The sequence below is a fragment of the Choloepus didactylus genome, chromosome 4 (genome assembly GCF_015220235.1).
Source record: "Choloepus didactylus isolate mChoDid1 chromosome 4, mChoDid1.pri, whole genome shotgun sequence".
NCBI classification, from domain to species: Eukaryota; Metazoa; Chordata; class Mammalia; order Pilosa; family Megalonychidae; genus Choloepus; species Choloepus didactylus.
The window spans coordinates 37,237,757-37,251,074 of record NC_051310.1 but is presented as its reverse complement, the minus strand read 5'-3'; the positions used below and the strand labels follow the sequence as shown (position 1 = coordinate 37,251,074).

The window sequence follows — 13,318 nt, the reverse complement described above, 5'->3', positions numbered from 1 at the left end:
GGTCATCTTCACATCTTTGCCTGGAAACTAGTCTGTCTGAGTGAGTCCATATTATTTCATAAAAAGAGTTGTGAAAATGTTGCAGTTCCCAGAAAGGATCTTATTTTGAGCCGTAAAAGCCACTGCCAATAAGTAAGCCTAGAAGAGCTGTTTTAAGACTTTACATCTAGTAACTGTACTATTGAAAAACTGTGGTTTGGTTCTTCTAATTCCTCTCAAAAGAGCCATTTGGGCAGGTCACATAAAAGTCCCAGTTATTCAGTTGATTTCTGTGAACCTCTTGTACTGCTAAACCCCTTCCACCTTTTGCTCCTCAGAATAATTGAATGTGCTCTCTGATTTCTGAAGTGGAAGAAGAAACTAGAAGTCTGGAAATCGTTTCTGGTTGAGGACCTAGAGGTAGAGCTTGAAATGAAACCTGCCAGCCTATATGGAATGGCCTTTCTAACCAAAAATAACTTCTCCTTCCATGAGGTCTCATTCTTTTTCTTTTTTTTTTTTTTTTTTTTTTTTTGGTACATTAGCAATCAGTTAAGAGATTTGTCTCTGTAGATCAAGGGGCTAATAATTCACACAGTAGTATGAATTAGTTCATTATAAATGCTTTATTTCTAATTTAAGTAAAACCAGGTAATGTTTAAATTTTGGTTAGGATGGGGGTGATAGGGAATTGGCCGTGAGTAGTTTTATATGAGTAGGTGTCTGGATTTATAACCCCACTTTTCTCACTGCTTAAGAAAGCCTAGAGAGCTCATGGAAGGGAATTCAGGAGGTAGGGAAAATGGCCAGAGTGGGTGCTCTCTACAACGTGTAGTTTTATAATATACAATTTAGGTTTCAAAAGCTACAAGTTTGGGTTGAAATACCCATGTATGTGTCTTAGCACCTACACCTTCAGTGCAGAGTTATCACTGAAGGTAATTCTTTTCATTTAAGTCCTAGGCAGAATCTCACTGAAGGGACTTTTGAGAGGGCTGTATAGATTAAAGACCTATTGTAACATATTATTGATTTAATGTAAGAAAGGAACACATCACCACAATTATAGTTCACTATATTTTTGGTAAATAATTTTAACAATTTAATTACAGTCCTTGGGTAAAGTATCTTGTCTTATTAAATGCCAAGTAGAAAGTTGGCTACAAGAAGATTGGATGAAGAGTCGGGTTTGAAAAAGTAAGAAATTCCCATTTGTAGCAATTAGTTTTATTACACTTTATAATACCTTATATTGAAGTTATATGTGTCACAATCCATCTCTTATCCTATATTTTAAACACTTGAGGGCAAGGTTATCTTTTTGCAGTTTTGAATTTTATGTCATCTAGCAAGGGACCTGTTCAAAGAAGGCACTTAATAAGAATTTGCTAAGTGAATTAAAATGTATATGCTTGTTGAATAGATATCCGTTGGAAACAGCTTCAGAATAGCGGTAGTTATGAAATTACTGCTAGTTTATGTTATTGGGGAGCTACAAGCCATGAAGCTCACTTTGAGTAGAATTGTATGCATTTTGACCCAAGAGTCAGGCATTTGTGCAAAAGAGCATGGTTTTCTCTTTTGTATCTGTGAGAATGTTTACAATATATGCTTACCAAGTAAATTGATATATTTTGGAGTATGTGTATGTATATAGCTTTAAGTTACAACGCGTCCTGTTTCTTTGTCATCTTTTCCCCCTTTCCTTGTTTTAAGAAACCAGTAGCTGATAGTAACGTGAAGTTATCCAAAGCTTTGAGGTCATTCTGTAGATTCTATTTGTGATTTAAACTGGATTAATTTCTTAACCATGGGACTTAAAATTAAGAAACAAGAAGAATAGTAGTGTATTAGAAGACAGTAATTCTTTTTCAGAGATGGTTAATAATCTAGAGTTGTCTTAGAAGTTATTAGTAATGCTCTAGAATTAGTCAGTTACTTATTTGTGAGAAGAAGCACAAGATATATTGATTTATTTATCATTGTTGTATGTGCATGTCATTGGGAGGAAAACGTATGCAGTATTTAGAGTTGATTGCTTATCGTGTAAGTATATAGATTTTTGTAAGTGGTATTCCCACATTACAGAAATTACAGAAGCAGAGTGGGAAACAAGCCACAATTTTAGCCCCTAGCCTATCTTATAATTGCGTTTTGTGTATAATTGGTTTTGTTTGTTAACATTAACATGTTTTTGTTTATTTTAATGGTCATAAATAGATGAATGTTTAATGCCTGTTTGCAAGAATGAGTTAGTTATTTAGTAAATAAATGGTTATTTAGTAAATAGTGTGGACAGCTATTGAGCAACACAATATTAAAAATTGTGAAAGCTTTGCAGAATGGTTGTGTAAATAATAGTCCTGCCGTTTAATATTTTTCCCCCTGGTTAGGGGCCATAATTTTAGCTATCAAGGGAACAGAGGAAAAAAAAAAAAAAAGTACCAGTGTCTCAGGGAAAAAAACTAAATAAAACAAATGAAGCTTAGTTTTGTGAAATTAAGACAAAACCAGCTCTTCATTTATAGGACTACAGAGATGTTTTAGAGAAAAATGTGGTTTTGTTTCTTTACCAACTCTTTAGAATGATTTTCATTTTCTTGTTTGATTCTCCCTTTCCTCCCAAAATTTGCCTTGTTTCTTAAGAATGCCAGGCCAGAGACTGTCACTAATGATGATGAGGAAGCCTTAGATGAAGAAACAAAGAGAAGAGATCAGATGATTAAAGGGGCGATTGAGGTTTTAATACGTGAATACTCCAGTGAGCTCAATGCCCCCTCCCAGGAATCTGACTCTCACCCCAGGAAGAAGAAGAAAGAAAAGAAGGAGGACGTATGTGTTACTGATTTCTGACAAAACAGACTCATTTCTACAATTTATTTTTTATAATGTCACTATTAGGCTTTGATTACGTTTCATCTTTTGAGGGGAAAACAGAATGGTGTTTGTAACAATATACTGTTAAACCTAATTTGACAGTCTTTACCAACTAATTAGCGTCCTAATTTTCTGACTAAAATGTTCCTGTTTTGTATGTTTGGAATGCACTGGCATGGAGGCTTGTGGTTATCTTTCAGTTCAAATTAAGTAGAAAAGTAATTGAGTGATAAAGTAGAAACTGATAGTAAGCAATAAATTGAGATTTTTTTTTCTTAGCCAAGAAGTGACTGGCTCTGTTTTGCCTTACCTCCAGTTGTGGCTGTTCTGTCTCTGCTTTAAGCAGGAAAGCAGGTCTCATTAACCGAGAATTTTCACTCATACTTTAATTTGTAGTTGCCTTTCCTTTTAGTAATCCTTAGTAACCCTCCATGGACAGAAATGCTATTGAGTATTTAACTGGAGGACCAAGAAAAAGCAGTGCAAGGTGAAACACTCCTCCCCAGTGGATTGACTTTCACTTCCCTGCTTTGTCAGCCTAAGCCGACTGACAGTAGGGAACCCAGATTGAAAGGAAATGTTTGGTTCTCTTACACGTATTTCTTTGTATAAAGCTGAGAAATTATGGAAATGTTTTTTAAGAATACTAGAAGTATTTTGTATTTATGGATTGTATATGCCATGAAAATACTATTAAAACATACATATTGTGATTGATTATCCAGGGATATTTATAGTTCATGTTATTCTTTGGATTTTAGTGCCTTACCAGCACCATCTTCAATTTTCTTTGTGGCAAATACATTTTTTATTGGTATTTTTCTAACTGCCGCAGTCATGAAAACCTATGTAGTGAAGTGGCTATCTTGGGGGAATGGTAGTTGGTAGGATCAGTCAGATACAGGGTAATTGAGGCCTGTAAGACTGGCCCTTGAGTTAGTTTGTTCCTTCGTTTCTCTCGTATGAATGGAGTAGAAGTAAGAAAATGAACATTTGTTTGATACAAGTTAGGAGGAGAGGATCACAGAAATCCTGTTCTATGGCAGGAATTATGGGTAAATTTTGTGGGTGTAATTTTTCCTTTATCTGGGATGGTATTAGGGAAAATTAGGGTACTGTGAGACCCTCCTTATTCCATAGGTTGGCAGTGTTCGAGGGAGAGTGGGAGGTGGGTGGATGGAGTTGTAGAGGGAGAGGATGAATGAAACTATCAAAAAGTCTTGATTTTTTTTTTTTTTTACTAGCAAGTAATTTGAAATCAACAAATGTCACAGAAATGCATTGCTTACAACATAAACATATTCAGAGCATTGTTTTTTACGTAGTGTGAAGTTTTTTTTTGTTTTTTAATTTTTGTGATTTTTCCGCAGATTTTCCGCAGATTTCCAGTGGCCCCACTGATCCCTTATCCACTTATCACTAAGGTTGGTTTACATTGTTGACATTGACAAAAGCTGTTTACTGCTACTTGCCAGATTTTTTATTTGTTTCCATCTGTTTGTTTGTTTTATTTAAAAAAAACTATTTAACTTCGATTGTTAGGTTTGTTATTGTAGGGGGGCTATTTATTTATTTACTCCTATCTTTTGTAAGACCTGTACAAAATATCTAACCTTTATACTCTTTCTCTTTGTGTTGATAATGATTGATGTAAGCATTCCCTTCTGACCTTGTCTTTTAGGAGGATATAAATGCTATAGAAATGGAAGAAGACAAAAGAGACCTGATATCCCGAGAGATCAGCAAATTCAGAGACACACACAAGGTAGTATTCTTTTTTTTTTCACTTGATACCAAACTAGACTTTTCACAGATTCCAAAGCAAACAGACAAAAAAACAACCTTACATTAGAATATAATTTAAATGGTTTTTATAGGTTTAATTGATATTTAGAAAGAAACAGAAGACCAATGCCATATTAAAGTGGACATTTCATGCTTAGTTTTTTCAGTTACTGATTACTCTGCAGTCTTCTCACTTTAATATGAATAAAGGTTAATTTTTTTTTTTAGATTTCAACATAAACACCAAGGTCAGATTTAAATTAGATTCAGGGGGCAGCAGGATGACATACACTGTAGTATATTTCTGGGGGGCAGTTGTTTAACTTAATCTTAGGAAAACCTTTTCATTAGAGCTGAAATTAAAATTAAAGATTTATATTTGTATAGATTTAATTTGAGAGGGGGAGATTTTGAAAAGTAGGTCAGTGGTTACCAGACTTACCAAATTTTAGATGCATGGAAGAACTGTAAATTCCCATAAAGCTAATCTATTCATTGACCCCCACCATTATGATAGAGATCATATGGTGACTAATGCAAGATGAAACTCTCAGCTTGGAAAGTAACAAGGAATAGGATGTAAGTATGAGCTTCTGTTTTTTATTATATTTATGGATGCCCCCTCAGAAAAATATGCAAAGGGGTAACTGGCTTGGAAATGGGTATTTGTGCACAGTAAATCCCACTCACGAGTTTTGCCTATGAAAGCTTCTCTCAATGACAGTGCATCTATGAGTGTTCACTGATGTTGAAGGTGATGCTTATGGACAGGTGAATTGGCAAACACTGCATGAAATGTATTTTGATGTTAGAGGTAATAAATATTATCCATAAACCGAGTGGCCTTTGACTCAGTGAAATGTTGTGTTCCCATTTTCTTTTCACACAATTTTATTTTTTCTCATTGTTTTCAAAATCCCAAGTTGATAATTAATGGTAATGAATTAATACTGCTGAACACTTATTATCCAGGTGCCCAGCCGTAGCTCACATACATAGTACATTTTAGGAATGGGATGTGTTTCAAAGCACAAATGTTATTCTCCAAAATTTTTAGAGTCCATGGAAAGTCATTTTAAAGGAATGCTTTTGGTTAGGTTCAATACTCAAATTTAGTGTCTGAGTAAGCTTGAAAATGGTATACAGTTGTGTGTGTGGTTTACCCCCCCTTCTGTTAATTTGTTGAACAAACCCTGTCGTGTCATTGGTAAATTATGAGGAAATCATGTTTAAAAAATGAATTCAAAAAGATACTTGCTTCAGAGATTGAGAAGCTGTCAGGCATTTGACTGCCTTAGACCTAGCTCAGTGGGGGGAGTATTTTGAATTTCTAAAATGTGCTTTAAAAATAAAAAAAACAAAAAACAAAAAAAACGAAAATTTTCAAAACACTGCTGTTTTTATTGGGGTTGTATACTTAAAGGGGATATTTTGAACTGCAAGTAACAAAAAATGAGCTCAGTGAACCTTTGCATGTTTTGGTATAAGTTTATTTAAATAACCATAGACTGTCAGGGTATCAGCGTGGCAGGGGGCGTCCATTTACAGCACGGACGAGTCTGAAGAGAGAATGAGGTAAGATTTATGATTTTTTATCTGTCCTTTCCTCTTCATTACTTTCTTAAATTTTTGTCTACTTGCCCCATTTCATTTTTCTCAGTCTTTTTGTCTTTTAAGTATGTATGTGTTTATTTATAATAAAAAAAGATCTTTTTGAAAAGCATTTAATATCAATGAAATTCACTTTTTCATTTACTTAAAACTTTAAAGTGAGTTGAAACAAATTAATACATAAGTGAAACTATGCACCTAAGAAATAAGTAGTGCAGTGAATAAGAAACAGTAAAAAATTCATAAATTCTACAAAGGAAATTATTATTGGAACAGCTAAAATAATCTGTAAGTATCTTTCAGAAATAAACAGATTTCTTTATAAGCGTATTATGACATTGAGGTAAGTTTTTTGTAGTCTAGCCTCATTTTACAGTATAAATATTTGTTACATTAGAACTTTTCATAGATGAGATTTTGCCCCTTTAAATAGTTTTCCGTTTCTGTCCTCTTTCTGTCATTTCTTTTCTCTTCTCTTTTTAATTTCAATGTATTCAGTATTGGCTTTGCCTGATTTCTACTTTGATATAGACTGGGCATAGCAGCTGATTATATTGATGTTTCATGCATTAGTTCTTCTTTCATAATCTTCTATCAGTTCTCTGATCCATGAGCAAGACAAAAAGTATCTAAAGGTAAGATTGCTTTTTAAAGTTTTAAAATGCTTTACAGAAATGAAAAAGAAAAAAATGCACATTTTATTGTTGCAGTTTAAATTTCATTTCAGTGACACTAAACATGGAACCAAAGGAATAAATGTGTTTTGTTTTGTTGTTTTTCTTGTTTGGGGAATTTTTTTCTAAGTTTGTGTAGAAACCATGTGGTACACTGGTAATCTTCTCAGGGTGCAAATTTGGTCTGACTTTGTTATTTGGTTTATTTTTGAACCATGTACTTGCTCTTCCTCCCAGAAACATAGCTTGTAGGCAAGGTTAATCCAGTGTTGGCGATCCATGTCCTAGCACAGCATCTGTAAGTTAATATACAATCGTTCCTTCCAAGGATGGATTTATCATTGATATATTTTATTGTTTTTATAGGCATAATGGGCATAAATATGTTGCTTTTAAAAGTTAAGTGAAGTGAAAATATTACAATTATGTACATTTTTTGCTTGAAGTGAGTGATTTTCAAATCTTTTGTATCTGGTGGGCTGTCCATCTTGTAATGGTGGGAGTAAATGTTTCCAGAGTGAGGCAGACCTTGGGTAGAAAAACCAAAGGACAGAAGATTATTTTATTACATTATACTGACCTGACTCTTCCACCTATCCTTTAAAACCCTCAAACTAGTAACCTTTAGGTAATAGGAAGCTGGGTTATAATTATCAGTAGTACAGCTGTTTTACAGAAATCCGTAATGGGTACAGTTAATATTTAGTCAAGTGCTGAGTGATTGTATTTCTAGAAATAATTGTGAACCACCACATTCCTCAGGGTCATTTTAGTTATTACATAGTATTGAGTGGCCAGCTACACTTGACACAATCTCCCAACATCCAAGATTGGAGATTCCTGGTCTGTGTAGAGTATATATGGTTTTGCACGAAATCTTAATCAGTTTTGTGATTGCTTCGTTTTAATATGTCAAGTTAAAACCACCAGTATTTAATATTAAAGTACCAGTCGTTTGGTGTTTTTGCTCCTAATATTGGGCATTGCACTGGGAAACATCTGAATATTGGTGCTACAGAGTTAACTCTAAAAGTCCTTTTATTGGTTTCTAGAAACTGGAAGAAGAGAAAGGCAAAAAGGAGAAGGAAAGACAGGAAATTGAGAAAGAACGGAGAGAAAGAGAGAGGGAGCGTGAAAGGGAACGAGAAAGGCGAGAACGGGAACGAGAAAGGGAAAGAGAACGTGAACGAGAAAAGGAGAAGGAACGGGAGCGGGAACGAGAACGGGATAGGGATCGTGACCGGACAAAAGAGAGAGATCGAGACCGGGATCGAGAGAGAGATCGTGACCGCGATCGAGAAAGGAGCTCAGATCGAAATAAGGATCGGAGTCGATCAAGGTAAGGCTTTATAGAAGTTGCTGTTCCCTGGTACTTTTTATAGAACCACTGTTCAACAGTTTTCTGTAAAACCATATGCATTTATTTGATGAGAGAACTTTAAGTTGTGGAAGTGCCTGGCTTGCTCCCTCACACACGTGTACAGCACTGGTTAAAATAAGTGTCCAACTGTGTGGTTGGTTTCTATCTGGACCCAGCTTTAATAAACACGCAGAACACATGAACTGTCCACCCAGTGTTTTAGGCAAAGACATAATTCCTTGTATCCCTGAGTTGGTAGGCATTTTTGTAGTCTCACTTTCATGGAGTTACTATACTGGTAAATTCTAGCTACGCTGCTTTTAGCTCCTGGTTTCTTTATTTGGTCCTATAGCTCGCTAGTCTCAGTAGGCTGCCTGGCTCTAAATTTTTCTTTTTATTTCTGGCTCAGGAATTTCACTTTAGTTTGTTAAACTAGGTTTATAGCATTTTCACCTGATTGTATCTAGAGGGAAGTCTACTTTTAGGTCATCTACCATGTTGCTAGAACTGGAAGTTCAAAGTGTTCTCAGTCTTTAATGGTCATTAAAGTCCTTCCCTTCCTTCTTCCCCAGGTTAATACCATGTGGTTTTTAATGGTAGCATAGTGTTTTATCATAGGATTGTGCCAGATACATTTTGTCCATTTTGTATTGTTTTCTGATCTTGCCTTTGAAAATACAAATTTCAGTTATAATCTAGTTAGTTTTGTCTTCTCTTAATTAACCATTTTTGAAATTAAGCCATTAAACTGAAAGCTTAATTTAAGATAAATTCACCCCCTCTCCCCCAGTTTCCACAACCAATTAAAAAAGAAAACTTCACAGATACATCTGGGAACTTGGAAAAGGAAAGTACTGGAGAGCTTTCCCTGAGTATTTAAAGCACTTTATTTTGTTTGTTAATCCATTAAGAGTTTAGGCATCTAACATCTACTTTTCTACATCTTCTGTTCATACAAATTGGGAATATATGGAATATATTTTCTACAGCTCTATTTTCCCTTAAATTGTTTCAGATAGCTTGATTTTGATGATGATTTTTAATTTCAATTAGAGAATTGTAGATGTGGTGCTCCTTTACTATTTTATCTCTACCATATTTCATATCAAGTCCTTTTATCATTGTTATTATTAATGAAGCTTTATGTATCAATTTTTTTGATACAATTCAGTTTTCCTAGTCTTCACAACCCGAGACTAGAATGGCAGGGTTATCTCTTTCATAGATGAGGAAACTGAGACAGAGAGTTTAAATGACTTGCATATGGTTTTTTTTTTTTTTTTTTTAATCATTTTATTGAGATATATTCACATACCACGCAGTCATACAAAACAAATCGTACTTTCCATTGTTTACAGTACCATTACATAGTTGTACATTCATCACCTAAATCAATCCCTGACACCTTCATTAGCACACACACAAAACTAACAAGAATAATAATTAGAGTGAAAAAGAGCAATTGAAGTAAAAAAGAACACTGGGTACCTTTGTCTGTTTGTTTCCTTCCCCTATTTTTCTATTCATCCATCCATAAACTAGACAAAGTGGAGTGTGGTCCTTATGGCTTTCCCAATCCCATTGTCACCCCTCATAAGCTACATTTTTATACATCTGTCTTCGAGATTCATGGGTTCTGGGTTGTAGTTTGATAGTTTCAGGTATCCACCACCAGCTACCCCAATTCTTTAGAACCTAAAAAGGATTGTCTAAAGTGTGCGTAAGAGTGCCCACCAGAGTGACCTCTCGGCTCGTTTTGGAATCTCTCTGCCACTGAAGCTTATTTCATTTCCTTTCACATCCCCCTTTTGGTCAAGAAGATGTTCTCCGTCCCACGATGCCGGGTCTACATTCCTCCCCGGGAGTCATATTCCACGTTGCCAGGGAGATTCACTCCCCTGGGTGTCTGATCCCACGTAGGGGGGAGGGCAGTGATTTCACCTTTCAAGTTGGCTTAGCCAGAGAGAGAGGGCCACATCTGAGCAACAAAGAGGCATTCAGGAGGAGACTCTTAGGCACAGATATAGGGAGGCCTAGCCTCTCCTTTGCAGCAACCATCTTCCCAAGGGTAAAACTTATGGTAGAGGGCTCAACCCATCAAACCACCAGTCCCCTATGTCTGTGGTCATGTTAGCAACCATGGAGGTGGGGTAGGCGAATACCCCTGCATTCTCCACAGGCTCCTCAAGGGGGCACTACATCATTTTTTTTCCTTGTTTTTCTTTCTTTCTTTTTTTTTTTTTAACTTTCCCTTCTTTTTTAAATCAACTGTATGAAAAAAAAAAGTTAAAAAGAAAACAAACATACAATAAAAGAACATTTCAAAGTGACCATAACAAGGGAGTAAGAAAAAGACAACTAACCTAAGATAACTGCTTAACTTCCAACATGTTCCTACTTTACCCCAAGAAAGTTACATAATATAGCAACCTTTCTGTGAACTTGTTCCTACTTTATCCATCAGAAATTAACAGACCATAGTCATTTCTGGGCATCCCCAGAACATTAAAAAGCTTATCTCTTCTTCTTGGATTATTGTTCCCCCTTCCTTAATTACTCTCTACTGCTAGTTCCCCTACATTCTACATTATAAACCATTTGTTTTACATTTTTGAAAGTTCACATTAGTGGTAGCATATAATATTTCTCTGTTTGTGCCTGGCTTATTTCACTCAGCATTATGTTTTCAAGGTTCATCCATGTTGTCATATGTTTCACAAGATCGTTCCTTCTTACTGACGCGTAGTATTCCATCGTGTGTATATACCACATTTTATTTATCCACTCATCTGTTGAAGGACATTTGGGTTGTTTCCATCTCTTGGCAATTGTGAATAATGCTGCTATGAACATTGGCGTGCAGATATCTGTTCGTGTCACTGCTTTCCGATCTTCCGGGTATATACCGAGAAGTGTAATCGCCGGATCGAATGGTAGCTCTATATCTAGTTTTCTAAGGACCTGCCAGACTGACTTCCAGAGTGGCTGAACCATTATACAGTCCCACCAACAATGAATAAGAGTTCCAATTTCTCCACATCCCCTCCAGCATTTGTAGTTTCCTGTTTGTTTAATGGCAGCCATTCTAACCGGTGTTAGATGGTATCTCATTGTGGTCTTAATTTGCATCTCTCTAATAGCTAGTGAAGCTGAACATTTTTTCATGTGTTTCTTGGCCATTTGTATTTCCTCTTCAGAGAACTGTCTTTTCATATCTTTTGCCCATTTTATAATTGGGCTGTCTGTACTATTGTCATTGAGTTGTAGGATTTCTTTGTATATGCAAGATATCAGTCTTTTGTCAGATACATGGTTTCCAAAAATTTTTTCCCATTGAGTTGGCTGCCTCTTTACCTTTTTGAGAAATTCCTTTGAGGTGCAGAAACTTCTAAGCTTGAGGAGTTCCCATTTATCTGTTTTCTCTTTTGTTGCTTGTGCTTTGGGTGTAAAGTCTAGGAAGTGGCCGCCTAATACAAGGTCTTGAAGATGTTTTCCTACATTATCTTCTAGGAGTTTTATGGTACTTTCTTTTATATTGAGATCTTTGGTCCATTTTGAGTTAATTTTTGTGTAGGGGGTGAGGTAGGGGTCCTCTTTCATTCTTTTGGATATGGATATCCAACTCTCCCAGCCCCATTTGTTGAAAAGACCATTATGACTCAGTTCAGTGACTTTGGGGGCCTTATCAAAGATCAGTCGACCATAGATCTGAGGGTCTATCTCTGAATTCTCAATTCGATTCCATTGATCTATATGTCTATCTTTGTGCCAGTACCATGCTGTTTTGGCAACTGTGGCTTTATAATAAGCTTCAAAGTCAGGGAGTGTAAGTCCTCCCACTTCGTTTTTCTTTTTTTAGAGTGTCTTTAGCAATTCGAGGCATCTTCCCTTTCCAAATAAATTTGATAACTAGCTTTTCCAAGTCTGCAAAGTAGGTTGTTGGAATTTTGATTGGGATTGCATTGAATCTGTAGATGAGTTTGGGTAGAATTGACATCTTAATGACATTTAGCCTTCCTATCCATGAACATGGAATATTTTTCCATCTTTTAAGGTCCCCTTCTATTTCTTTTAGTAGAGTTACGTAGTTTTCTTTGTATAGGTCTTTTACATCTTTGGTTAAGTTTATTCCTAGGTACTTGATTTTTTTAGTTGCTATTGAAAATGGTATCTTTTTCTTGAGTGTCTCTTCAGTTTGTTCATTTCTAGCATATAGAACATTACTGACTTATGTGCATTAATCTTGTATCCCGCTACTTTGCTAAATTTGTTTATTAGCTCTAGTAGCTGTATCGTTGATTTCTCAGGGTTTTCTAGATATAAGATCATATCGTCTGCAAACAATGACAGTTTTACTTCTTCTTTTCCAATTTGGATGCCTTTTATTTCTTTGTCTTGCCGGATTGCCCTGGCCAGCACTTCCAGCACAATGTTGAATAACAGTGGTGACAGCGGGCATCCTTGTCTTGTTCCTGATCTTAGAGGGAAGGCTTTCAGTCTCTCACCATTGAGTACTATGCTGGCTGTGGGTTTTTCATATATGCTCTTTATCATGTTGAGGAAGTTTCCTTCAATTCCTACCTTTTGAAGTGTTTTTATCAAAAAGGGATGTTGGATTTTGTCAGATGCTTTTTCAGCATCTATTGAGATGATCAATTGATTTTTCCCTTTTGACTTGTTAATGTGTTGTAATACATTGATTGTTTTTCTTATGTTGAACCATCCTTGCATGCCTGGAATGAACCCCACTTGGTCATGGTGTATGATTTTTTTAATGTGTCTTTGGATTCGAATTGCAAGTATTTTGTTGAGGATTTTTGCATCTATATTCATTAGGGAGATTGGCCGGTAGTTTTCCTTTTTTGTAGCATCTTGCCTGGTTTTGGTATTAGATTGATGTTAGCTTCATAAAATGAGTTAGGTAGTGTTCCATTTTCTTCAATGTTTTGAAAGAGTTTGAGTAAGATTGGTGTCAGTTCTTTCTGGAAAGTTTGGTAGAATTCCCCTATGAAGCCATCTGGCCCTGGGCATT

General features: G+C 35.7%; 1 protein-coding gene across 4 annotated transcripts in view; it reads left to right on the top strand.

Moving 5' to 3' along the window:
* Positions 1-13,318, top strand: part of RBM25 (RNA binding motif protein 25) — a 62,761-nt gene that overhangs the window by 27,790 nt on the left and 21,653 nt on the right. For 3 of the 4 annotated variants that reach the window (XM_037832366.1, XM_037832367.1, XM_037832368.1), the window contains 4 exons: positions 2,626-2,811; positions 4,227-4,280; positions 4,538-4,621; positions 7,979-8,265. In XM_037832366.1, the coding sequence (XP_037688294.1) occupies positions 2,626-2,811; positions 4,227-4,280; positions 4,538-4,621; positions 7,979-8,265 (611 nt within the window). Of the gene's footprint in view, positions 1-59; positions 475-2,625; positions 2,812-4,226; positions 4,281-4,537; positions 4,622-7,978; positions 8,266-13,318 lie in introns of those variants that run through there. The other variant, XM_037832369.1, reaches the window with a different exon arrangement.